This window comes from Meles meles, chromosome 1 (genome assembly GCF_922984935.1).
Source record: "Meles meles chromosome 1, mMelMel3.1 paternal haplotype, whole genome shotgun sequence".
NCBI classification, from domain to species: Eukaryota; Metazoa; Chordata; class Mammalia; order Carnivora; family Mustelidae; genus Meles; species Meles meles.
The window spans coordinates 168,229,668-168,255,374 of NC_060066.1; the positions used below are offsets into that span (position 1 = coordinate 168,229,668).

At 37.2% G+C, this 25,707-nt stretch overlaps 1 protein-coding gene across 1 annotated transcript in view; it reads right to left on the minus strand.

The window, feature by feature from the left end:
• Nucleotides 1–333: 333 nt before the first annotated feature.
• HOOK1 (hook microtubule tethering protein 1) overlaps nt 334–25,707 on the minus strand; it is a 66,786-nt gene continuing 41,412 nt past the window's right edge. Inside the window, exons 13-22 of the mRNA XM_046021672.1 lie at nt 24,513–24,600; nt 24,373–24,433; nt 22,275–22,415; nt 13,203–13,296; nt 11,514–11,548; nt 10,885–10,967; nt 10,167–10,267; nt 8,100–8,201; nt 6,645–6,713; nt 334–3,822 (exon numbers count right to left, since the gene is read on the minus strand). Of these exons, the coding sequence (XP_045877628.1) occupies nt 3,652–3,822; nt 6,645–6,713; nt 8,100–8,201; nt 10,167–10,267; nt 10,885–10,967; nt 11,514–11,548; nt 13,203–13,296; nt 22,275–22,415; nt 24,373–24,433; nt 24,513–24,600 (945 nt within the window). The 3' untranslated portion in view covers nt 334–3,651. The remainder of the gene's footprint in view (nt 3,823–6,644; nt 6,714–8,099; nt 8,202–10,166; nt 10,268–10,884; nt 10,968–11,513; nt 11,549–13,202; nt 13,297–22,274; nt 22,416–24,372; nt 24,434–24,512; nt 24,601–25,707) is intronic.

The following is a 25,707-nucleotide window of genomic DNA, read 5'->3' on the forward strand; positions in this document are numbered from 1 at the left end:
AAAAATATGGCATTCTCTTACTGAAGGAAGAAGGGGCGAATGGATGTGAAGAGGTAAGTAGTAATCTCTGCCAAAGAAAACCCAGAAATATTCTGGATTTCATGATAATGCAAAATGTCTAGATTACAGTGATGAAACTGGAGACATAAAAGGGAACACCAGCAAATCACTTTTACACATCTTCTTATTCACCGAAAAATTCAAATGAAAAACAGAGTTAGAGGAATTAAGTTGATGCAATTATTTTTCTTTAACAAACTAAATATTTGAAGTCCTTTATTTAAAGCAGCAAATAAACAGTGCACTTGTGCCCGCTAAAAAATCCACTGTAACTGTCAGACACAAAAATCAGGAAGTTTATTTAAAACCTTTCACAACTACTATATTGTTATTGGACAATCATTTAAAATAATATCCTAAATACTTACAAAAATAAATCAAGTATTGCTTCTATTTTTCAAGTGTCAAAGTCTTTGCCATAGAAAATAGAAAGAACCTTTTATAAACTAAACTAAACATTGAAGCTACATCAAGTTTAATAACTGCACACTATTTTCTTTAATGGTTGTGCTTTACAAATTTCCAAACTACTTTGCGATGTACAGGTTCACAATAGGAATGTATGCATATAACCATACACACACATTTTTACATAGGAATGTTTGCATTAAATATGCATATGGAGAACCTAACACAGTACTGTAACCTAAAAGCCACCCCACAGAGCCAAATGTGCCAAAATACAGAAAGAGATGTAGATGTAGAAGCATTATCTAACACTCAAATTAGCAATCCAGTTACCAAAGGTGATGACATTTTAATGAAGGATACTCAGTTTAGTGTTTCTAGATAAGACATTAATTCTTAATCTATATTAAATCATCAGTTCAATAGCCTTACTCATTGAAAAAATAGAATGAGTTTCAAATATTTCTCAATATATTAAGTGATCACTGTCATACATATACACACTTTTTATTTTAAAAAGAGGAATATTAATCTCAGAGCAAATGCTCAAAATTACAGATCATTTCCAAATTGGTCTGTGGTTTAATCTTTTATCACTGAGACATTCAATTCCTTATCAGACAGAGAAATGCTGAATTTCTCCTCCCTGGCATATGCACTCAAGCCTCACAACACAGTCATGTATAAATCATGGTTCGTGATGAATATTTATAATGCTGCACCACCCACAGGGTGTCAATCTCACTACATTAACCAGATGTGGAAAAGAATCTCACTTCTGATCAGTTCCTGAATTTCCGTACGATTAATCACAATAATACAGAACTTTACATTACTCTTATATAAATACCTCTATACTGAGCGTCTTAAATTCCACTTATCAACTAGAAAAGTGATAAATCACAAAATTTTTCTCTATTAAAAAAAAGAATCTAGCCTTCTGTCATAATTCAGAAATTGCATGAATTATTTAGAAATTCCAAATATAATAATTGAAAATCTATGAGTAATTGTGAAAATACTAATTTATTGAAATTGATGTTTTACAATAAATTCCAATAAAAGGGAGCTTGAAGAGCTTGTAAAATCTCAAGTAGTAAAATAGCTACTACTAAGCAAGTAGTAAACACCAAAGGAGCAGATGTTTTACATTGACCAAATATACCAAAATGCCATAATATCTGGAAAATTTTAATAGCATGCTAAAATATTTTCAAAGGGCTATTTCGTTTCACTAAAAGTTGCAGGCAAGCAGACTCTAAGAATATACAAAAATGCAAACCAACAAAAAAATTGCACCAATAAAAAAACATCAAAATCTAAGAGGTAGTCAACAGAAGTAACCCTGATGAGACAACACATCCTGGGAGCTGCTTCCTAGTCTTAAGAGACCTAACTGTAGTAGGAAATTTGTGTATCGTCGGTGATTAGAAAAAAACGGACTGGTAGAAAATCTAGAAACCAAGTATTTAAATGAGTAATACTGTAAATGGAACAATACTCATATACTCAAAGAAAGGCTGACAACAAAATCCAGACTGGGGTCTACTGCAGGCCAAATCTATCCTATGTCCAGTTTTTGTAAATAAAATTGTATTAGAACACAAAAATATCCATTTTGCTTATATATATTGTTTATGGTTGCTGCTCTACACCTAGAGCAGAGGCCAGTACTTGGGCCCGATCACATGGCTCAAACATCCGCTGATAGGTGTGCAGTTGTTGAACGGCTGGAAAGGTTAATAATGAACGTCACAACATAAGCTATTCAACTCTAAGGAATGCAAACTGCTTGTTATGTCACAATTCAGTTTGTTTCATATCTGAAATAGCTCTGACATTTTTCTTCTTTTGTCATCAAATATCAAAGAGTATTTAAAAGTTACTATAAAAAGGTTTAGTCCAGCACGGTCCAACAGAACTTTTTGCAATGATGGACGTTTGTTATATCTGCACTTTCCAATACACTAGCCACCAGGCACACGTGGCTGCTGAGCATCTGGAAATGTGGCAGATGACCAAGGAACTGAATTTTTCATCTTAATTAGTTTTACTGAAATTGCCACATGTGGCTTGTGGCTACGATACTGGACAGCACAGATCTAATTCAACTAAAGTTCTGAAGTGTGACTCTTAAAAATGGCCCCCCCAACACAACACCTGTGAAAAGATGAGCTTTGGACAGAAGTGCACTGAATACCAAGAACTGAGTCCCAGACAGGTTCCTTAAATTCGTAAACAGAAGTCAGACGGATTCCAGACTGTTTCCGCACTGTACCAGCTCCTTGCAGTGCAAGGAAAAAACTATTATAGTATGTTTTCAACAAAAACCCTGATTATCTTATGCTTAAAAGCAGTAATTATAATCGTACTAAAAACAGGTATAATGTTTCACACAAATTATATTTTTTGCCTTGCTTCCCACCAGAAAAATCACCTTTTGTAAAAGTCTGTTCATTCCATACCGTTAGCATGTCAACCAGGCTGTATAGAAGCCCTCGTTTATAGCAGGGACACAGAAGAACTGTGAAGTCTCCTGGATCTGCAGAATCTCCAACTAGTCCCTTTTACTATGGCAGAAGTCACTGCAATAGTCCAATCTTCCATTACATGATAAAACAGACCCACCTGATGAGAGATTTGATAGAGGTAAAACCATACATATATATGGATAGAGGTAAATAGAGGTAAAACCATACATATATATACACACACACATATATATGTATGTGTATATATATATATCAAGTCAAAAAATATAACTTGTATAGTTCTCCATGTACCTACCTCAAGACTATTTCTATAACCAAAACAATAAAACTAATATAGATATGTTTTTAAATTACTTACTACTGATTACACATTGTAAATTAACCAAGTTACCGGTAAAACTGAAGACATTAAACTAAAACATAACCAAGTCAATATGAACTTACAACACTCTCAGAAGACAACTGTTTGAGATGTGTGCCTAATTACATCTTCCATTACTCAAGTGTGCTCCCTTAGAGAAACAGCTAATTCTGTATTTTGTTTCCAAAGTCAGCTGACAAAATTCATTTTATGCATACTGATTTTTAAATAACTGATATCCACCATCATAAATTTCTTTTTCAACCTGGAAGTTAACTGAAGGATACAAACTATTTTAAGGGCACTTCTGTTTATGTTTTCTGTTGTAGTTTAATCGGGTGTGGTAGCAGGAACTTTGACAGAGAGGTTTCTTCTGGTGTTGGTGATGTGCCGCTGCTGTGCCAGGAACGACCGTGCGGGAGCGCACGCCCCAGGGTCCTTGCAGGTACCGCTGCTGCTCACGAGTCTAGATTCCATCCCCAGTTTCTGGAATGCTAGACTCTGAACAAACATAAGCAAACAAATAACAAGACTATTTAGAGTTTGTAAAATTCTTTTCACAAAAATTAAGTCATTTAATCCCCCAAATCTGTAAAGCTGCTGTCCTCATTTTATAGAAAAAGTAAAGAGTTCAGAAGCTAATTGACCTGTACATCATCATACTAGCAAGGAAGAGGAAACGAAGGCATAAAATCCAGTTTCTCTATTTTAACCTACTGAATTTGAAATCATTAAAAAGAGTAGCTTATAATACTAAAGTTAACTTTAATTATAACAATCAAAAAAGGTTCCATGGTAAATCTTTGTGTTTGGGTCTTCACTCTACCCACTGTGAGAATACACAGCACAAGAGAAAAACTCAAATCAATGGTTCTCAAATGTAGTCCCCAGAATATCATTTGCACCAATGGGAATTTGTTAAAAATGCAAGTTCTCCCCTGTAGACTCTGGCCAGACCTACTAAATTAGAAGTTCTGCACATGAGTACAACAACTTGTGCTCTAACAGGTCTTCTAATGCACGTGTCACAGTTGACGTTCACTATCGCCTATCTACATACTGATGTATGACGAAGGATGGTGATTGTGGACGGTGAGTTTCATAGGAAGAGGAATCATTCCTTTTTCTCACCACACAACACAATTTTACTAAGCTTAGAATCATGAGTAACTAGTGTAATATATAGAAAATAGTAAATGTTCAAAAGACAATGGGAAGGCAAAGGAAACAAAAGTGAAAATGAACTTTTGGGACTTCATCAAGATCAAAAGCTTCTGCACAGCAAAGGAAACAGTCAACAAAACAAAAATGCAACCCACGGAATGGGAGAAGATATTTGCAAATGACAGTACAGACAAAAGGTTGATATCCAGGATCTATAAAGAACTCCTCAAACTCAACACACACAAAACAGATAATCATATCAAAAAATGGGCAGAAGATATGAACAGACACTTCTCCAATGAGGACATACATATGGCTATCAGACACATGAAAAAATGTTCATCATCACTAGCTATCAGGGAGATTCAAATTAAAACCACATTGAGATATCACCTTACACCAGTTAGAATGGCCAAAATTAGCAAGACAGGAAACAACATGTGTTGGAGAGGATGTGGAGAAAGGGGAACCCTCTTACACTGTTGGTGGGAATGCAAGTTGGTGCAGCCACTTTGGAGAACAGTGTGGAGATTCCTGAAGAAATTAAAAATAGAGCTTCCCTATGACCCTGCAATTGCACTGCTGGGTATTTACCCCAAAGATACAGATGTAGTGAAAAGAAGAGCCATCTGTACCCCAATGTTTATTGCAGCAATTGCCAAACTGTGGAAAGAACCAAGATGCCCTTCAATGGACGAATGGATAAGGAAGATGTGGTCCATATACAGGATGGAGTATTGTGCCTCCATCAGAAAGGATGAATACCCAACTTTTGTAGCAACATGGACGGGACTGGAAGAGATTATGCTAAGCAAAATAAGTCAAGCAGAGAGAGTCAAGTATCATATGGTTTCACTTATTTGTGGAGCATAACAAAGAACATGGAAGACATGGGGAGATGGAGAGGAGAAGGGAGTTGTGGGAAATTGGAAGGGGAGATGAACCATGAGAGACTATGGACTCTGAAAAACAACCTGAGGGTTTTGAAGGGGTGGGGGGTGGAAGTTGGGGAACCAGGTGGTGGGTAATAGGGAGGGCACGTATTGCATGGAGCACTGGGTGTGGTGCAAAAACAATGAGTACTGTTACGCTGAAAATAAATTAATTAATTAAAAAAAAAGACAATGGGTAGAAAATGAATAAATAATGTGTTATTTGGCTCAAATATATTTAATAATTCATGTATCAAGAGGAACAAAGAAAATAATACACAGTTCCCTCCTAACTAGGCTGACTGATTCATGACAGAAGGTTCCAGGAACACCTTGCCTATAATTTCCTTCACAGCCTTGTTAAATTAAGCCGGATTTTACCAAACAGAGAAGGGAAGGAAAGAGCAGACAAAAAGTACAGTGACACAGAAGAGCGGGCATGTTTGAAGCAGGGCACCCAGTTCTGTGTGGTGAAGCACCGCGTTCACACACGGACAGAGTCTATAAACTGATATTCTCTCATACTAAATAAGCAGCAGCTAATGTAGATAATGGCTGTGTCTACTCTCTCTGTAGATTAAAATAACCCAAAAGAACTATATACATCATGAAATACTATGAAAACATCTTGCTGAGAATAAGGATGATAAAATAAAATACACTTCAAATAATTTTATACTACTCTCTCGTTATAACAGACAATTACTGAAGAGCATTCCTGATTAAAAAAAAAAAAAAACAGTGGAAGATACAGAGGCTTTCTGGGATGTTAAAATAAATGTTGAGTACTAGACGCACTTAATTTTGCATTGCACAGATATTCCTACTTCTACAGAAACTCATATGAAGCACAAATCAAATATTCTCACTCAAATAAGACAATTTTTGAAATATTTATGAACTGTTATATGTGTGCTTCATGTGTATCAACTAAAAGTTGATGAGTCACAAAATCGATTTAGTGATTCTGAGATCAAAATCAACCAAAAACATCAAACTAAAATATACAATTTTAAGTATGACTAATGTTAAAAAAAAAAAGAGAGAGAGAGAGAGAATATGACAGGAGATACCGGAGTATAAGGTACACAGGGTAACTTCTGTTCAGTTATATATGTAAACATGTACAGGTACTGATTTTTGGTATAAAATGTATTTCCTCCTATAGTTCATGGTCAAAATGTTTGATAAACACAACATCCAATCACTAGCTGCATATCAACTCACCTTATTGTACCAGGCAGAAACAATGAGTTTTTCTTCATAATCACGGAATTTTGCTACTTTACATTCACTCTAGAAAAAGATACAAGGATTATCAAGATCCCAGAAATAAACTGAAACTACCAAAAATGGAATCATTTTTCACTGTGCTCATTTAGAATTTAAAAAATGCTCTGTGCAGCATAAAGCAGTCAAAATCTGAACAGAATCATGGAGAATGCACACACAATGCCCTTAGGAAAAAAGTAAGACCATGACTAGTAAATATTTATTTCAGAAACTTTGCTGGGAGAACAGATGTTCAACAACAACAAGAAACTGATGATTCTCATGCTACTGTCCCTACCTCTAGAAAAGAAAGTAGCAACTGGCTTAAATGATAAAACAGAGCTGCACCTATGGAGGAGCGAAAATGAAGGAGAAAGAGGATATAGTAGAACATATCCCAGAAAATCCTTTAAAATTCCTATAAAGCTTAACACAAATTTTTATCTCTTCATTCTTGGTGATCTGTATACTAGACTGCCTGTGGCCATGTCTGCATACTACCCTCAACATCCATGTCTTAATTCCTCGAATATAGCAAATATTATAATTTCACTGAGCACTTGATACAACTCACTCATATAAAAAGCTATAAACTAAATCATCAATGTTCCTACAGCAAGATGCTCACATGCCTCCCCCATTTCTTGTATGCTTTCTGTATCATGGGCATCATGCTATAACATATATGACAGAAAACATTTTGCAAAGGAAACTACAACATGCCTAATCATAAAATCTATGAACATACAATTTCAGACTGAAATACATAACTCAGCTAGTAAAAATGATATCATTAGTACAAAGATAACTTTTAAAACTTAAAAGACTCAGCTAATTAATGAAAAGATGTCATCACTAGCTGTGCATGATTAATAACCAATACTGCTACTTTAGTGCAAGGGCTTACTGGATTCTGTGAGCACTTTCTTCCCCTAGGAATTGCAGCTAAGGAGTTTACTTAGGTTCAAGTGTTCAAGGAACAGGGAGAAGAAAAGAGAAAGAAAATCTGGTTAACTGAGTATAGTACCCTTTTTAAAAGGTGAGTTTGGTCCTTTTCCTTTCCCTTCCTCCCTTCTTTCTTTCATATTTTCTGAATGAACTCTAATCTGTATAATTTTAAAAGGGGCTAATACAGCAGAACTCTACTAGATACTAAGGGATAGCCACACGATTGGCTGTTGTGGGGAAGAGAGATACAAAGCAGCAGAGTACATACGCTCACAGAGACCAATCTCATGGGCTAGCAAGACTCAGTAATAAACACAGAGTGCTAAAACATGACATCTCTAACTTCTGACCACAATCAACCTCTTGCGAGACTTGATCATTTACAGCAGATATGTGACAGCAATTAATCACCAGAGTTACACAGGATAATTCAAAAGAAATGTGTGAATATGAAAATTTTACCTCTAGAATCTCAATTCTTCTCTCTTTCTCTGCCAACTGCTTTCTAAGTAGCATTATTTCAGCTGATGCTGGATTTAATTTGGGATCTAAAGTTTTTATTACCTGTTTAAAGAAGAAAAATTATATTTTACATTTACTTTATCTTATAAAGTATTGAAATATAGTATCATCATCTATAGTATCTCTGTAAATAAAGTGGTAAAATATCCAGAAAGTAAAATTATCCAGGTACAAACTATGGCTTATTTGGCAATTAAATTTGAAAAACATAAATAGCATTTCCATAAAGGTACAATGGTTATCAAACTTCAGTACAAAAATGGAAAGATCCCTCTCCCCAAATAAAATTTCCTTTCTCCAAGGCTTGGTACTCAGACAGTACTTTAGTGTTATTAAGTTTGAGCAATAAGGTCTTGAAATAACACTTTCCATAAGTGTTCATATTTTATAATGACGAGTATTTTTTTAATTAAGATGAATTTGATAATTATATGGGAACTTACCGATTGTACAAAGTATCAAAAAAATTCATAGCAACAATATTTTCTACTACCATTACCTAGTTAAATGTAATTCAATACATAAGGATCAATATAATGGAAATTGGTGATTTTATCTGCAAACCAGAGGATGGCTCAATCACATTTATGGAAATTACTAAAAGCTAGGTAAAAGACACTCAGTCAGAATGTTGTTCAGAGACTCAACCAGCAGTATAACAAAAAATTAACTCAGAAATCTCAGTTGTACATCAGGAACAAACAAATTTCCAATAACAAGATCGTCGGTATGATGTAATTACAAATCTATTAACAAAGATTTAAAATGATCTAAAGACTTAGGAAGATTTCACCTATATTTATAGAGGTAAAGGAAAAAGACTAAAAGGTAGTATGTTAAACATTCCTGCAGGTCATTCAAAACAATTTGCTGAGTGCCGAATATGCGAGGCACTGATGGGGACAGTGGGGATGCAGGAGACTTGGTATCTGCCCTCATAGAGGTCACATTATAAAAGCAGAGTTAAATCATAATTTAACTACAAAGACACACTACAAAGACACTGCTTGTGACTAAGAGCATTTACACTTTTGCAGTTGAGAGAAACAGGACGGTGGCAGGGCCTGACTGCATATGTTTAGCAGGGCTCTCTAGGTGGGTGGAGCTGGGTGCCTGAGTTCTGCCCACTGAAATGAGGGTGAAAGTGGTTCAGGGCTCCCAGGCCTGCCCCGTCACAACTCTCCTCTAGTGCAGTCAAGGCTGGCCTCCCTCATCTACCAGCTGGACTATCTCCAGTGAGCTTGGGAGCGCCATGTTCAAGGAGGCAAAGCCTCTGTCAGCTGGGGGCTCTGGCAGATTGCACAGGACAGACCGTCTCCCCCACTGAACAATGGGCTTCCTGTGATCAAGAAGTAACTTCTACCTTCTGAGACTGTGAGGTTTAGCTATTGATGCAGGTACGATATACAACTTATAAAGCTTAAACATAAAAAGAACAAACATATTAGCAACATTTTAAAGCATCATCATATAATCCTTTTATTCAATAACTAGAAAAAATATATTAACATTCTCTGAGAGAATACTTACAATTAATTAGGAAAATATCCAGTATTCATGGAATAGAAGATATTATGAGAATAGTACTTACAGATATTTAAGTTTGAAATAAGACAAAAAATATTAAGTCTGGAAAACATCAACTGAATAGTGTTTAACTGTCTCATCTAGACTGAAGACTAAAACAATTTTAAACAAGTCCTAAGAGCTAAATTTTCACAAAAGGCAAACTTTCACTTTAAGAGCTAACGCCTCCATACTTCCTAACAGTCATCTCCCCTAATGAGGTCACTCCAGTCCCCACTGAAACTGTCCCAATAAAGTCCCATGTTTGTTTTACCCGATGCTCATGAGTGAGAGTGAGAGAGCATGAGAACTGACCCACAAGGCAGGCGGGAGGGAACAAAGTGATGGGACCCAGAGACAGGAGAAACAGTCCCACAGACGGAACTGGCCTAATAAGAAACTGAGTCAGAAGACTTGGGCTCCGAAAGATTAGTCACTCACATTTCTTGCTTTCTCCAAGTACATTTTATATCTCTCCTCCATTGCTTTCATATCTTCATCTTTCTTCTGAAGAGCAGCTTCAAGTTCACTGATCTTTTGTGCTGTTATTGAAAAGGAAATGAAACATGACTGATTTAAAATACTCCCTTTTCACACAAAAACTCTATCATATTTTTTCTAAAGACTGATAAGATAACTTAAAAATGTTTATTTCTTCTTTGTAATGAATTCTTATCTAAAACTTTGAACTACAACCAATACATTCTTGATCAGTTCGTATTATTCTTTCTTAAAAAATATCTGTAATCTGCTTTATCTAGCTACTTTTCTCCTTTGTCTCCAGTGTTTCAATGAGCAAATACACTTTACAATATAATCACAATCATTAGAAAATAAAGCATTCCTTCTACACATGTTTAAAGGTTATTTTAATTTGATTATACATTATTTTATTTATATTTCCATAGTATTAATTCTACTATATTTTACAATGTTTGATACTCCTATATATCAATCAGTTCATTTTATTGGATTTTTTTTTTGCTTTAAGATTGGATCATTTATTGATTACTTAAATCACTAGAAAATTATCACGGTTCTTCTTTGCAATGTATGTATTTCTGGAGTGTCCAGAAACCGGTACACAGTTCTTGCATCCTTCAACTAAAGAGGGCAAGTCCTTAGATGTAGTCTGATCCAGGTTTTTACAAATACCTACCGTTCTGGTTTACATCTGGCTGAAGATCTTCAATGAGTTCTTGTTTCTTCTGTAATTCTTCCTGGACCTCAGTTAGTTTTTCCCTAAGTAGTGGAAAGAGCATGGAGTTTTTGAAGCAAACAGACCTAAAAATGAAAACTGATTTCTGCCACATAATATCTGTGGACTGTGGGCAAATCACTTTCTGATCCTGAATCTCCTCACCTGTGAAATGGGAGTAATACCTGCCAAATATTATAGGGGTTGCTGTGAGAAGGTAAGCTGCCTGGCACATGATAGGTGCTAAAAATGTTAATTTTTTTCCCTTGTCATCCTTGCTTCCTAAGAAAGTCAAAGGAAATATTTTATTTGTTAAACATCCCACATCACATAGTCAAGTTGTGACAGTTGTCTGCTTTGTAAACTCTTCAAATGACATTAATGATTGAAAAATGTAGGATCTGGGATCACTGGCAGGCAGGCTGAACATTTTAGAACATTGTTCTTTTCGCTTCTTGGTGGCAGTGATGAAGCGTTAATTGCCATCAGGGGATTTTTCTTACAAATGAAATCAGAAAAGGACACTAATGTTAGAAGTTTTTAAAACCCTTCCCCTTTCATATTTGAAATGAAATATCAGTTTTACTTACATATGAGCTTCCAACTTCTGCTTTAGTTTGCTGGACTATAAAAATTAAAAAAAGTTGCTGTAAGATAACTATTGTGACAAAGATAAATTTTCCAGACATCAAAATCTCTTTACTTCCTTTTGAAGTATATTACTTAAAATTATAAATGTTTTTAAAATTTGTATTTCTAATAACACACTTGTAAAAACAAAATTTTAGGTATTATTGACTTCAAAGGGAAAGGAAAGGAGGTTAGGAAATGAAAGAAGGATGAGTACAATAGTAAAAAGAAAAATGCTTCCTATTTCTTCATATTTCAAAACCATGAAATAAAATTTAAACCTGAAGAAAAATAGCAAATGCAAGCTGAATGTGATATACTGAGGAGTATCAAACACTTAAAAATCATTACTTAAAATATAAATTTTAAGATTTTAGGCCTTTAATGAAGAATAGACTTAAATAATTATCTTTATAATAAAGCTTTATCATTACAAATGTAAGCACTTTAATATTAACATCAAAATGAAGTAAATTTTGTTAAAAAATAAAATTTAAAACACAAACTTCCTCTTTAAAAAGGAGGACTTTAAATTGCAATACTGGTTCAAGATCCTCTACTGACTAGATAAATGAAGGGTTTAAAATATATAATCTGAAATATAACTCAGACACTAATACCTTTTAAAAAGAGAAACATAAAATCTTTTAAAAATACTGCAATCCAAAAATGTACTCCCCCAAAATAGATCCCATTTTAAAAGTATTCCCTAATTGGCTTAGAAAAATATTTGTATTAGAGAGGTTACAATACCGTATATATGCACATACGAGATGCCGCCATGCATGAGACGATTTCTATTTTCCAAGCCCCCGGGGAAAAAAGAGAAAATCATATAAAGCATATAAAAGAGAGGAAACACAACCCTTTCAGTCTTCTCCCTCATCTCTTCATCTACTCTTCGTAACCATCTCCCCCGTCAACACAGGTACAACCACCTCATGTTCTGTCTATGTACACTGAGCCCTATCTTTTTGCTGTTGTTGTGGTTAAATGCCTTCCTCCTCCACTGTTACTTCCTTTCTCCACTGCACACAGAGATCCAACTGTAGACACACTGCTAGCTATACTCAGATTTGGGCTGTTCGATCTCTGCTGAGTCCTCTCATCTGCCTCCTAGAATGTTTGCCATCTAAGCCCATTAGAAATGGCGAGGCCCTAAGTCCGCATGCAAGGAGGGAAGAAATAAGGAGTTACTGAAGTCTTCAAAACTGCATTAAGGTTTCTGTCCCCTGGAGTTTGGTGTGATCCACTTCTCCAATGCTCTATAGTAGAAATCATTGTCTTACTCTCTTCTTCCTGTTAAGTTTTCCTCAATTCTGACCACTGACTACACTTACTAGGCCTTTTCTCAAGCCTGAGAAAGAGCTGTGAAGACCTCACTTGCAGCATGCTCTCAATCAGGAATTCCTACGAATTTAGGTGTAGCTGTTGAAGTAGGACAGATAGAAATCACCTTCCAAGACATACGATTAACGGATAGGTTCCAAGTTGGCAAAATCACTGCATCTTTATGCAGATATATACGGTATTCAAGGGCACCCCCAAAGATAAGTGTAGGACTTTCAAATACAGGACTAATTTGGGCATCAGGACCCATGGCTGAGAGTCCACACACAGCAAATTATCACAATGCTTAAGTCACTTACACTTTCTCCTTCAGCCTTGGAGCCTTGCTCCTGTAAAGACTTCTGGAGGTCCTCAATCTGCTGCTGCAATTCCCGGATGCGCTCTCTGCTCAGCCTGTTGTAGGATGAATCATACATATTTACTTGTATTGAAAATCAACATAGTTATGGATCTATGAAGGTTCACCCGTGCAATTTAACTCACGAAGTTTGCATTTCATAGCAATAACGAATGCCCAACAATTGTCAGTGGCTAGGTATAATAAGAGTATAAGTACAGTAGGTTACCAACCAGAAAATATTTTTTAAAAAGAAGACATTTTATCATGGAACTACATATGCCTGCATTTAAAGATGTCAGATACTTACGTGCCAGCTGTAAAAACACATCAATTCTGCACTGTCTTTGCTGGTACAAAAAAATCAGAAAACGAGCTCAGTTTTCCTATACTTGTATCTTTAATGAATGGGAACTAGGTTTCTTCTTCTTGTTTCAGATTTCACAGGCCACCATTTCACGATTTCCCAACCATTTCTTTATAACTCTTTATTTAAATTAAAGAGACTGACACTAGCAACCAGGGCAGATTTCTAACTTGGCAGAATCTCATTCTTTAAAAACCCTTTAAGAGTTACCTGAACTGAGGTTACCAGCAAGAGAAAACATCTGTCGCTTTTCATGTATATATGACCCAACACACCTGCCTATTATAATGCTCCACTGTTCCACGATTGCAGGTATCACATAATACAAGCATCATTCACATGTCTATCTTCCTATAGTAACTCTTTGAAAGCTGACACTTCGCATCTCCAGTGCTGATACTGAACTGTATGGGATAGTAATATCTGATGGTCCCCTCAGAAAGCTACAATGTTGATGTAATACTATACACACAAGTTTGAGAGACAAGGTTCAAGTGTATCTAAGGTTCCTGGTAGGCTCTAAGATCTAATAAAGTTTGGTCAGATAGAATCGAATACTTTTATAGCAAAATGTGCTATTTATAAGAGGCAAGTTAGCATAGTGGTTAAGAGTCTGGACTCAGGAATTAGACTGACAGAAAGTTCAAATGTGGGACTGAGAACTTACTAGCTTATAACTGTGAACGAGTTACTTAGCCTCCTTGGACCTCAGCTTCCTTATCCATGAAAGAGAGATAATTATAATTCTCACTTCAAGTGTTCTTATGAGGATTTCTGAGTGAATACCAAAAAAGTGCTTAGAAAAGTGCCTGTCATATAGTGAACACTGTAACAATGTTATATATTTTTAACATTCTATTTCTTGAGCACCTCACTGGTATCAGACGAGTACACCATTTACTTTTACAGCTGAAGATACTAAGTGTGAGTTTAACTTGCCCAGCACAGAACAGCTAATAAACTTAAATAGAGGAGGGGCTTAAATTTGACTCCACAGTCTATGTTCCATCCATGTACACACTGTAGCCCAAAGCCAACCCGTCATGTATCCATGTGTTAAATTTTCTGTGGATTTGAAGACACATAAACGAAATTCAAGAATAAGCAAACTGGTTAATAAAGTATGCTGAAATAATGGACGTGAGAGGCTGAAAACAAACAATTTAAACTTTAAATCCTATTTTTTAATTTAATTTTTTCAGTGTTCCAAGATTGTTTATGCACCACACCCAGTGTTCCATGCACTACGTGCCCTCCTTAACACCCACAACCAGGCCCTCCCAACCCCCCATCCCGCTCCCTTCCAAAACCCTTAGTTTGTTTCTCAGAGTCCACAGTCTCTCTTGGTTTTTCTCCCCCTCCAATTCCCCCCAACTCACTTCTCCTCTCCATCTCCCCATGTCCTCTGTGTTATTCCTTACACTCCACAAGTAAGTGAAACTGTATGATACTTGACTCTCTCTGCTTGACTTATTTCACTCAGCATAATCTCTTCCAGTCCCGTCCATGTTGCTACAAAAGTTGGGTATTCATCCTTTCTGATGGAGGCATAATACTCCATTGTATATATTGGCCACATCTTCTTTATCCATTCGTCTGTTGAAGGGCATCTTGGTTCTTTCCACAGCTTGGCTATTGTGGCCATTGCTCCTACAAACACTGGGGTACAGATGGCCCTTCTGTTCACTACAGCAGTATCTATGGAGTAAATACCCAGTAGTGCAATTGCAGGGTTATAGGTAGCTCTATATTTAATTTCTTAAGGAAATCTCCACACTGTTTTCCAAACTGGCTATACCAACTTGCATTCTCACCAACAGTGTAAGAGGGTTCCCCTTTTTCCACATCCGCTCCAATGCTTGTTTACTGTCTTGTTAATTTTGCCATTCTAACTGTCATAAGGTGGTATCTCAATGTGGTTTTGAATCTCCCTGATGACTAATGATAATGAACATTTTTTAATGTGTCTGTTAGTCATTTGTGTGTCTGTTAGCCATTTGGGTGTCTTCTTTGGAGAAGTGTCTGTTCATGTCTTCTGCCCATTTTTTGACGTCATTTCTGTTTTGTATGTGTTGAGTTTGAGGAGTTCTTAGATCTTAGGTATCAGCCCTTTGCCTATAGTGTCATTTGTGAATATCTTCTCCCATTCTGTTGGTTGCCTCTTTGTTTTGTTTGTTGACTTTTTTCCCTTTGCTGTGCAGAAGCTTTTGATCTTGATGAAGTCCTAAAATTTAATTTTCCCTTTTGTTTCCTTTGTCTTTGGAGACATGTCTTGAAAGAAGTTGCTATGGTCGATGTTGAAGAGGTTACTGCCTATGTTCTCCTCCAGGATTTTGAAAGATTCCTGCCTCAAGTTGAGGTCTTTGATCCATTTTGAGTTTATCATTGTGTATAGTGTAAGAGAATGGTCCAGTTTCATTCTTCTACACACAGCTGTCCATTTTTCCAGCACCAATTGTTGAAGAGACTTTTTTCCACTGTATATTTTTTCCTGCTTTATCAAAGATTATTTGACCATAGAGTGGAGAGTCCATATCTGGGCTCTCTAGTCTGTTCCACTGGTCTATGTGTCTGTTTTTATGCCAGTACCATGCTGTCTTGATGATCACAGCTTTGTAGTAAAGCTTGAGATCAGGCAACATGATGCCCCCAGTTTTGTTTTCCTTTTCAACATTTCCTTAGCTATCTGGGGTCTCTTCTGGTCCTGTACAAATTTTAGGATTGTTTGTTCCAGCACTTTGAAAAATGCTGGTGCAATTTTGATCAAGATGGCATTGAAAGTATAGATTGCTCTAGGCAGTATAGACATTTTAACAATGTTTATTCTTCTGATCCATGAGCATGGAAAGCTCTTCCATCTTTTCGTGTCTTTTTCAATTTCTTTCATGAGTGTTCTGTAGTTCCTTGAGTAAAGATCTTTTACCTCTTTGGTTAGCTTGATTCCCAGGTATCTTATGGTTCTTGGTGCTATAGTAAATGGAATCGATTCTCTAATTTCCCTTTCTATATTTTCATTGTTAGTGTATGAGAAAACAACTGATTTCTGTACATTGATTTTGTATCCTGCCACATTACTGAATTGCTGTATGAGTTCTAGTAGATTGGGAGCGAGGTGATTTGGGTTTTCCATTTAAAGTATCATGTCATCTGCGAAGAGAGAGTTTGAATTCTTCTTTGCCAATCTGAATATTTTTCTTTCGTTTTGTTGTCTGTTTGCTGTTGCTAGGACTTCTAGTACTATGCTGAGTAAGAGTGATGAGAGTGGGCATCCTTGTCGTGTTTCTGATCTCAAAGGGAAGGCTGCCAGCTTTTCCCCATTGAGGATGATATTCGCTGTGGGTTTGTTCATAGATAGATTTTATGAAGTTGAGGAATGTTCCCTCTATCCCTATACTTTGAAACGTTTTAATCAGGAATGGATGCTGTAGCTGGTCAAATGCTTTTTCTGCATCAATTGAGAGGACCATGTGGTTCTTCTCTCTTCTCTTACTGATTTGTTCTATGACATTAATTGATTTGCGAATGCTGAATCACCCTTGCATCCCAGGGATAAATGCCACCTGGTCATGCTGGATAACTTTTTTTTTTTTTTAAAGATTTTATTTATTTGACAGATAGAAGTCACAAGTAGGCAGAGAGGCAGACAGAGAGAGAGGAGGAAGCAGAGCAGAGAGCCTGATGCAGGGCTCGATCCCAGGACCCTGGGATCATGACCCGAGCCGAAGGCAGAGGCTTTATCCCACTCAGCCACCCAGGCACCCCCTGGATAACATTTTTAATGTAATGTTGGAACCTATTAGCTATGATCTTGTTGAGAATCTTGGCATCCATATTCATCAGAGATATTAGTCTGAAATTCTCCTTTTTGGTGGGATCTTTGCCTGGTTTGGGGATCAGAATAAGCTGGCTTCATAGAGTCTGGAAGCTTTCCTTCTGTTTCTACTTTTTGAAATGGCTTCAGGAGAATAGGTATTATTTCTTCTTTGAATGTTTGGTAGAATTCCCCAGGGAATTAATGCAGAGAATAATCTGTCAGGTCCTGGGCTCTTGTTTTTTGGGAAGTTTCTGATCACTGCTTCAATCTTGTTACTAGATATTGGTCTATTCAGGTTGTCAATTTCTTCCTGATTCAGTCTTGAATGTGCATAGGTTTCCAGGAATGCCTCCATTTTTTATAGGTTGCTTAACTTACAGGCATATAACTGTTGATAACAATTTTTTAAAAAGATTTCATTTATTTATTTGACAGACAGAGATCACAAGTAGGCAGAGAGAGAGAGGAGGAAGCAGGTTCCCTGCTGAGCAGAGAGCCTGATGTGGGGCTCGATCCCAGGGCCCTGGGATCATGACCTGAGCTGAAGACAGAGGCTTTAACCCACTGGGCCACCCAGGTGTCCCCTGATAACAATTTCTGATGATTGTTTCTACTTCCTTGGCATTAGTTGTGATCTCTCCCCTTTTATTCATAATTTTATTAACTTGGGTCTTCTCTCTTTTCTTTTGGATTAGTTTGGCCAGTGGTTTATTGAGCCTATTGATTCTTTCAAAGAATCAACTTCTAGTTTCATTGATATGTTCTACTGTACCTCTAGTTTCTATCTCAATGATCTCTGCTCTAATCTTGATTATTTCCCTTCTTGTGCGCAGGGTTGGCTTAATCTGTTGTTGGTTTTCCAGTCTTTAAGGTGTAAAGAGAGCTTGTGCATTCTGGATTTTTTTTTTTTTTTTTTTTTTTTTTGGGAGGGAGGCTTGGATGGCTATGTATTTCCCCCTTAGGACTGCCTAAGGGGGAAATATCCCATAGGTATTGGACTGAAGTATCTTCATTCTCATTGGTTTCCATGAATTGCTTAAGTTCTTCTTTGATTTCCTGGTTGATCCAAACATTCTTAAGCAGGGAGGTTTTTAGCTTCCAAGTGTTTGAATTCCTTCCAAACTTTTTCTTGTGGTTGAGTTCCATTTTCATTGTGGTCTGAGAATATGCAGAGAATAATCTGTTTTTTGGTATCGTTTAAGCCCTGATTTGTGACCCAGTATGTGGTCTCTTCTGGAGAAAGTTCTATGTGCGCTTGAGAAGAATGAGTATTTTGTCATTTTAGGGTGGAATGTTCTGTATATATCTATGAGGTCCATCTGGTCCAATGTGTCATTCAAAGCTCGTTTATTGATATTCTGCTTGGATGATCTATTACTGAGAGTGGCGTGTTAAGAAGCCCTACTATTAATGTATTCATATCAATATTATTTTTTATTTTGGTTAATAGTTGGCTTATGTAGTTGGCTGCTCCCATACTGGGGGCATAAATATTTACAATTGTTAGATCTTCTGGGTGGATAGACCCTTTAAGAATGATGTAGTGTCCCTGTCTATCTCTTGACTCCATACAGTCTTTAGCTTAAAATCTAATTTATCTGATATGAGAATCACTACCCCAGCTTTCTTTTGAGGCCCATTGGCATGAAAGATGTTTCTCCATCCCTTCACTTTCAGTCTGGATGTATCTTTAGGTTCCAAATGTGCCTCTTATAGACAACATATGGACAGGTCCTATCATTTTATCCAGTCTGCAATCTTGTTCCATTTTATGAGAGCATTTAGGCCATTCACTTTGAGAGTGATTATTTAAGGATACATTTTTATTGACATCATGTTGCCTGTGAAGTCCTTGTTTCTAAGATTGTCTCTGTAAATTTCCAGTCTATGTCACTCTTGGGTTCTTTCGTCTTTTACAGAATCCCCCTTAATATTTCTTGTAGTGCTGGCTTGGTGGCCACATACTCTTTTAAACCTTGCCAGTCTTGGAAGCTATTTATCTCTCCATCCATTTTGAATGTCAACCTTGCTGGATAAAGTATTCTTGGTTGAATGTTCTTTCATTTAGTGCCCTGAATATCTCTTGCCAACCCTTTCTGGCTTCCCAGGTTTCTGTGGACAGGTCTGACATTATTCTGATGGACCGTCCTCTGTACATTAAGAATCTCTTCCCCCTAGCTGCCCTCAGGAGCTCTTGTCTAAAATTACGATTCATGAGTTTCACACTTAAGTGCCTTGAGGTCTTTCTAGATTCGTTGATCTTGGTGGGTGTTCTTTCTGCCTCTAGGACATGAATGCTTGTTCCGTTCCCCAGATTGGGAAAATTTTCATCCAGAATTTGTTCAACTATATCTTCTAGTCTTCTGTCTTTTTCCACCCCCTCAGGGATCCCAATAATTCTGATTGGAATGTTTCATGGTATCATTCATTTCCCTAATTCTGTTTTCATGGCTTCTAAGCTGTTTGTTCCATGCCTCCTCCTGATTCTTTTTCTCTATCATTTTGTCCCCTAGATCACTAATTCTGTCTTCTGCCTTGGTAACCCTAGCTGTTAAGAGTATTTAGATTGGATTGGATCTCATTGATAGCATTTTTAACTTCTTCCAGGTCAGCTGTCACTTCCGCTCTTAGAGATTCTACATTGTCATCAATGGTTTTCTCTAACCTAGACATTGCCTAGATAATTGTTACCCTGAATTCCCTTTCTGACATATTATTTATGTCCATATCCAATAGTTCTGATCAGGAGGGCACAGTCCCTTAATTTTTCTTCTGTTGGGTGTTCCTCCTTCTAGTCATTTTGGTGAGAGGTGGTTGAGGGGATGTATAGCTGAATATATTAACCACGATCCAGGCAAGGTGCACCCTCATAAGTTTTGGAGCAATCGGAAGTCACCACCAAAAAGAAAGAAAAAGAAAAAAAGAGAAAGAGAGAAAAAAGAGCCACAAAAATAGATTTATAAGGTATACAAACAGAAGCAGACAAACAAAAAGACTGACAAAGGTTAATGACAAGGAAAAAAAGAACCCAGCCGAAATGAACCCCAAGGATGAGATTTATATAACACCAGAACAAAAACAAATACACAGAAACACTGACAGAAGAAGATGGGAGGGTGGTTATAAATCCTCGATGTGGGCGGGGAAGGTTATTTTGATTCTTCCTAGGTGTACCTTGATATCTTTGTTAAAGGACTCAACTTCTCAGAAATAAAGGGAGAATAATACTGGTTTATATATACGGGTAGTATTGATTAGGGAAAGAGGATTACCTTGTAGCTTATAGCTATATGTATATTAAAAAAAAATAGAAAAGAAAAATAAAAACAGGTATATGTATGAGAAAAGTTCAAGTTAAAAGATTATTATGGAATATGTTGTATTAAACCTCTAGTTGTAATGGTAAGTAGGTTTAAAAAATTAAAAAGAACAAGAATCATGAGAACAAATTAAAAAAAAAAAGTTGTATCTATGAAATATACAGGTTTTAGGGCAATACCGGGAGCTTAATATATTGTTTTCCCCTGATGTTGGGGCTTTACAGTTTTTTGGTAGTTGTCCTCTCGTTCTTTTGGCTTGCCTTCTGGGTGAGGGCCTGCAGCATTGTTTTTCAGTCTTGCTTGGGTTGAGTCATCCTGCCCCCTATCAAGGGGCTGGGCTCTGTGGAAACCGGTTTTTCAGGCTTTTGTTCTATGGGGTCTTTTTGCTTTTCCGAGGTTTAGTGGAAAGCAAACTGCACCCAGACCTCTGTCTCAGAGAGAAGCCTCAGTCTGCTCCCCTCTGGGTGGTCCAGAACACAGAGACTCCCCTTCTGCAAGCTCCGCTGAGCTGTGTGACCTTCCACAGGTGATGCGTACCCCCAGCCACCGTCTCAGGGGTCGCCTGAAGCACCCGCTTGTCTCTGCACCCCTGTGCCACTAAAACCATGAGCAATATTGGTTCAGGCAGCCCGCTTCTGGTGACTGCTGTCTGGGGTCCAGACCTCACAGTTGCACAGGTCACAGGAGGCTGCTACCGCAGAGGATCCTGCTGGGTTCTCTCAAGCCCAGACTGGGAGCATTCAGACCCCTGGCCAGCAGCAGGAGGTCAGGGTCCTAAAGAGTGCTGGCTGGCACCCACACAAAGCTCTCTCAGGGTGGTGGGGGGTGTGTGGTGTGCTCATAGCCAGCGATCATGCAGGGCATGCAGGGTGTGCAGAGCGCAGAAGGGTGTGGACCTAGCAAGTGTTGGTGGGTGCCCACACCAGACTCTCTCACATGCGGGTGGGAGTGCAACCAGCCCAGCAGTGGTGCAAGCAGCCAAATCCATGAGCTCAGGGACCAAGGAGGCTCCACCACACTCTCTCCGGCATGGTCACTGGTGGTGGCCGTATTGGGTCCATGGGCTTAGGCCCATGCCCATGACCACCCGATTCCACCAGTTACCCCTTAGGCTCTTTTTTGAGTGCCTTCAACCAGACTGCAAATTAATGCTGGCCCCCCCACCACAGGGCACTCTCGTATTGGGGCAATACTTTCCAATGGGTCACTTCTGGTGGCTCCCTCCCCCTTCTGCTTATCCTCTGGTATCAGTCCAAGCATCCCCCCTCTGCTTTACCTCTCCACTGGTGTCTTCTGCCCCCGTAGAGATCCAGAAGTGTACAATCCTACATCTCAGGCTGATTTCATGGGTGCTCAGAGTGTTCTAGTGGATATTTAGCTCACTTTAGGGGACCAGTTGAAACAGGGTCACCTACTTCTCTTCCATCTTGCCCCTCCTCCACCTAAATCCTACTTATTTTAACTACAATGACATCTCCCACTTCTGTGAGACCAGATTTCATGGCTAGCTAATGAAATTACAAAGCGTTTCACCTCTGTTCGGTTTCCAGTTCGTTCATCTTGCGGTGCTTCTGTTCCAGCTGTTCCTGAAGTTCCTCAATACGCTCGTTCTCAGTACCTTCCTGTTGTAAGCGGAGCATCTTATTTTCATGTTGCAGTCGAATAAACACTTCCCTGATGTTGAAGAGCAAAGTTTGTTTTTAAATTCTTTAAATGTACATTTTACTTTTTTTTATATTCTTAACTTTAAGAGAATTCCTGTTCATGCAGTAGCTGTCATTTAAAAATGCCACCAATGCTCCTGAAATTTTTAAGAGAAAACTACATACACTGTAAGACTGTCTCAAAAAACAATAAATTTTTCAAAGCAAAAGTATTATATTATATATTATGTTATATATCATTAAATATTATGCAAATCCCGAAAGAAACAGGAGTTATTTCACTGGTAACTTAGCTGCTATTCATTATAGCATATCTTTAGAAAACATATACATTAAAAGCAATGGATTTAAGAAATCAGTTTGCTTAATAATTTTTTTTTTAAAGATTTTATTTATTTGACAGACAGAGATCACAAGTAGGCATAGAGGCAGGTGGGGGTGGGGGGCGCTCCCTCTCTGAGCAGAGAGCCCCATGCGGCGCTCCATCCCAGGACTCTGAGATCATGACCTGAGCTGAAGGCAGAGGCTTTAACTCATTGAGCTACACAGGCGCCCCTGCTTAATATTTTTTAAATATATTCTTATGACAGTCATATTACTGCACCTAGGTTTTTTGTTTTCAGAAAACAATTATTATTAAAAGTTTACAAGTACACATTTTCCAAAATGCAAACAACAGAAATGATATTAAATAGAAAAGTAATGTTCTCCTACCTGCTGCCTCCTTAAATGTAATTTCTTAAAAGCAACTAATTTCAATTAATCTCAATTTGTGTTCTTCTGATTGGCAACATCATGACTTTAAAATACAGGCTCATATTATGGCTTTTATTTCCATACAGCTATTTTTTTTTTTTCCATTTTATTTATTTTTTCAGCGTAACAGTATTCATTCTTTTTGCACAACACCCAGTGCTCCATGCAAAACGTGCCCTCCCCATTACCCACCACCTGTTCCCCCAACCTCCCTGGGGGTTGCTGGGGGGAGGTGGGATTGGGAGAGGGGGAGCGGGCTATGGACATTGGGGAGGGGAACCATACAGCTATTTTTAAAGTGATATTAATATCACTGGGTATTAACGACTTTTAAAAAGTTGCTCTCTAGTCCAGCATGTAAAGAGCTCTTTCTTAACAACAAAAAATCTAACAGAATGAAAATTAACATATTTGTAAACTCTATGCTGAGTGAAAGTAGTCACAAAAGGCCACCTATTATAGGACTCACATATGTTAAATTCCATAACTGAATTGATTCTCTGCTGCCTGGGGCTGGAGCCTGAGGGGAGGCAGGACTGAGGAATGACTACTAAGAGGCACAGGGTATCTTTTGGGGGGAATGCAATGTTCTCTAATTAGATGGCTGCACAACTCCATGACTATGCTAAACGCCACTGAGGTGTACGGTTTTAAACGGGTGAACTGAATCTCAATAAATCTGCTTAAACAAAGAGTAGAGTCTGAAGTAGTAAATAAAACCGTTACCACAAAAAGGAAAGGAAAACCATAAAAAATACCAGATTAGTCAAATACCTAGAAGCAAACATAGCAGTAATACCAAGATAAAAGTTGGTTAAGAGATTCTAAAATTTGTATTCTATTTAACTTCAGTGTAATCCTTCTGCTATTATTGACAGCTCTTCTCTTATTTGTTTCGCCCACGTGGATTTGATGCCAGGTGTAAAAAAGGTTATCCACTGAGTTTAGGGGTAGGAAAAGAAGTTCAACACAATAACAGTAATATTCTAAAAACCAGAATATTTTATTCATGTAGTTTGTGAAATTTTACTTCTAATAAATTCTAAAACTACTTTAGTAGCAGTAACAGTCTAAGAAGTTCAAGTAGATGAGACAAAGTAATTTTGAACTCTATGACTAATAAAATGGAACATCCTGAAGGCTAATAATTTTTTAAGAAGAAATGTTTCTAATATTAAGTATAGATTATTAATTAATAAAAACAAATTTACCTATATTCCACTGGCATAATCTCAGCAGCAAGATTCTCATAACTTTTTGTAGCAGATGCATCTAAACAACAACAACAAATGATTAACATTTCAGTATTTCTACCATTAAAAAGAACTTTTCTAAATCCAGCAAAATTCACCTGTTTGGTTTAGGTGATCTTGTTGTACTTGTGAACATCGAAGTTCTTCATTCGTTTCTTTCAGAGTATCACGTTGCTCTATTAGTCTCTAAAAAAGAATTGTTTATATGAGCAAAATATTTAATTCTGCCCACCAGAAATGTACTTTATGCTTATAATAATTTATCTTAATTTCATAATTGTTGCTTAGTTACTTAAAAGGGACAACGTTTTAGTTTTTGTGCTAAGAAGTAATTTTCTCTTACATAAATCACATAATCTTTATACAACATAAATCTTGTGATTTCCCCATTAGATAATTTATTTGAACCAAAATGATATAATTACGCAATGGAGTACAGATGTGCAACAGCAGAGTTTACAAAAAAAAAAAGGCATGGACTTCAGAGGCAAATAGATCATGGCTTGAACTCCAGTTTCATTATTTACTAGTTATTATATCACCTACAGTGAGTTATCTGACTTCTTGGCATTACCAAAATGGAAATGCAGATACATAATCCTTGCAAGTGTCTTGAGTAATGAGTGAGGTAAAGTTAGTGGCTACTTGAAGAACTGTCATCTTCGTGATGGGTATTAAGGAGGGCACGGATTGGATGGAGCACTGGGTGTTATATGCAAACAATGCATCATGGAACACTCCATCAAAAACCAGTGATGTACTGTATGGTGACTAACAACACAATAAATCAAACCATCAAAAAAGAACTGATGAGCCAGTACTGATACACTATTATTAACTAAAGGACATCAGGGTTCCCTCTGTTTTACTTTTATGGGTTCTGACAAATGCATATGTATCCATCGTTACAGTATCATGGCCAGTTGATTTTCAACAAAGGTATCAAGACAATAATAGGGAAAGAATAATCTTGTCAACAAATAGTTCTGGGACAACTGAATAGCCACACACAAAAGAATGAAGTTGGACCCCTATCTTACATCATTTACAAAAATTAATTCAAAATTGTTCACAGAAACTGCAAAATTAAAAAAGAAAACATAAGCATAAATCTTTATAACCTCATATTACTCAGTGACTTCACAGAAATACTGCCAAAAAAGCATAAACAAGGAAAGAAAAACTAGGTTACTGATTTCATCAAATGAGAAACCATTCCATTCCATTGCAAACAGCACCACCAAAAAAATGAGAACCCACAGAATAAAAGAACATATTTTCAAATCATATATT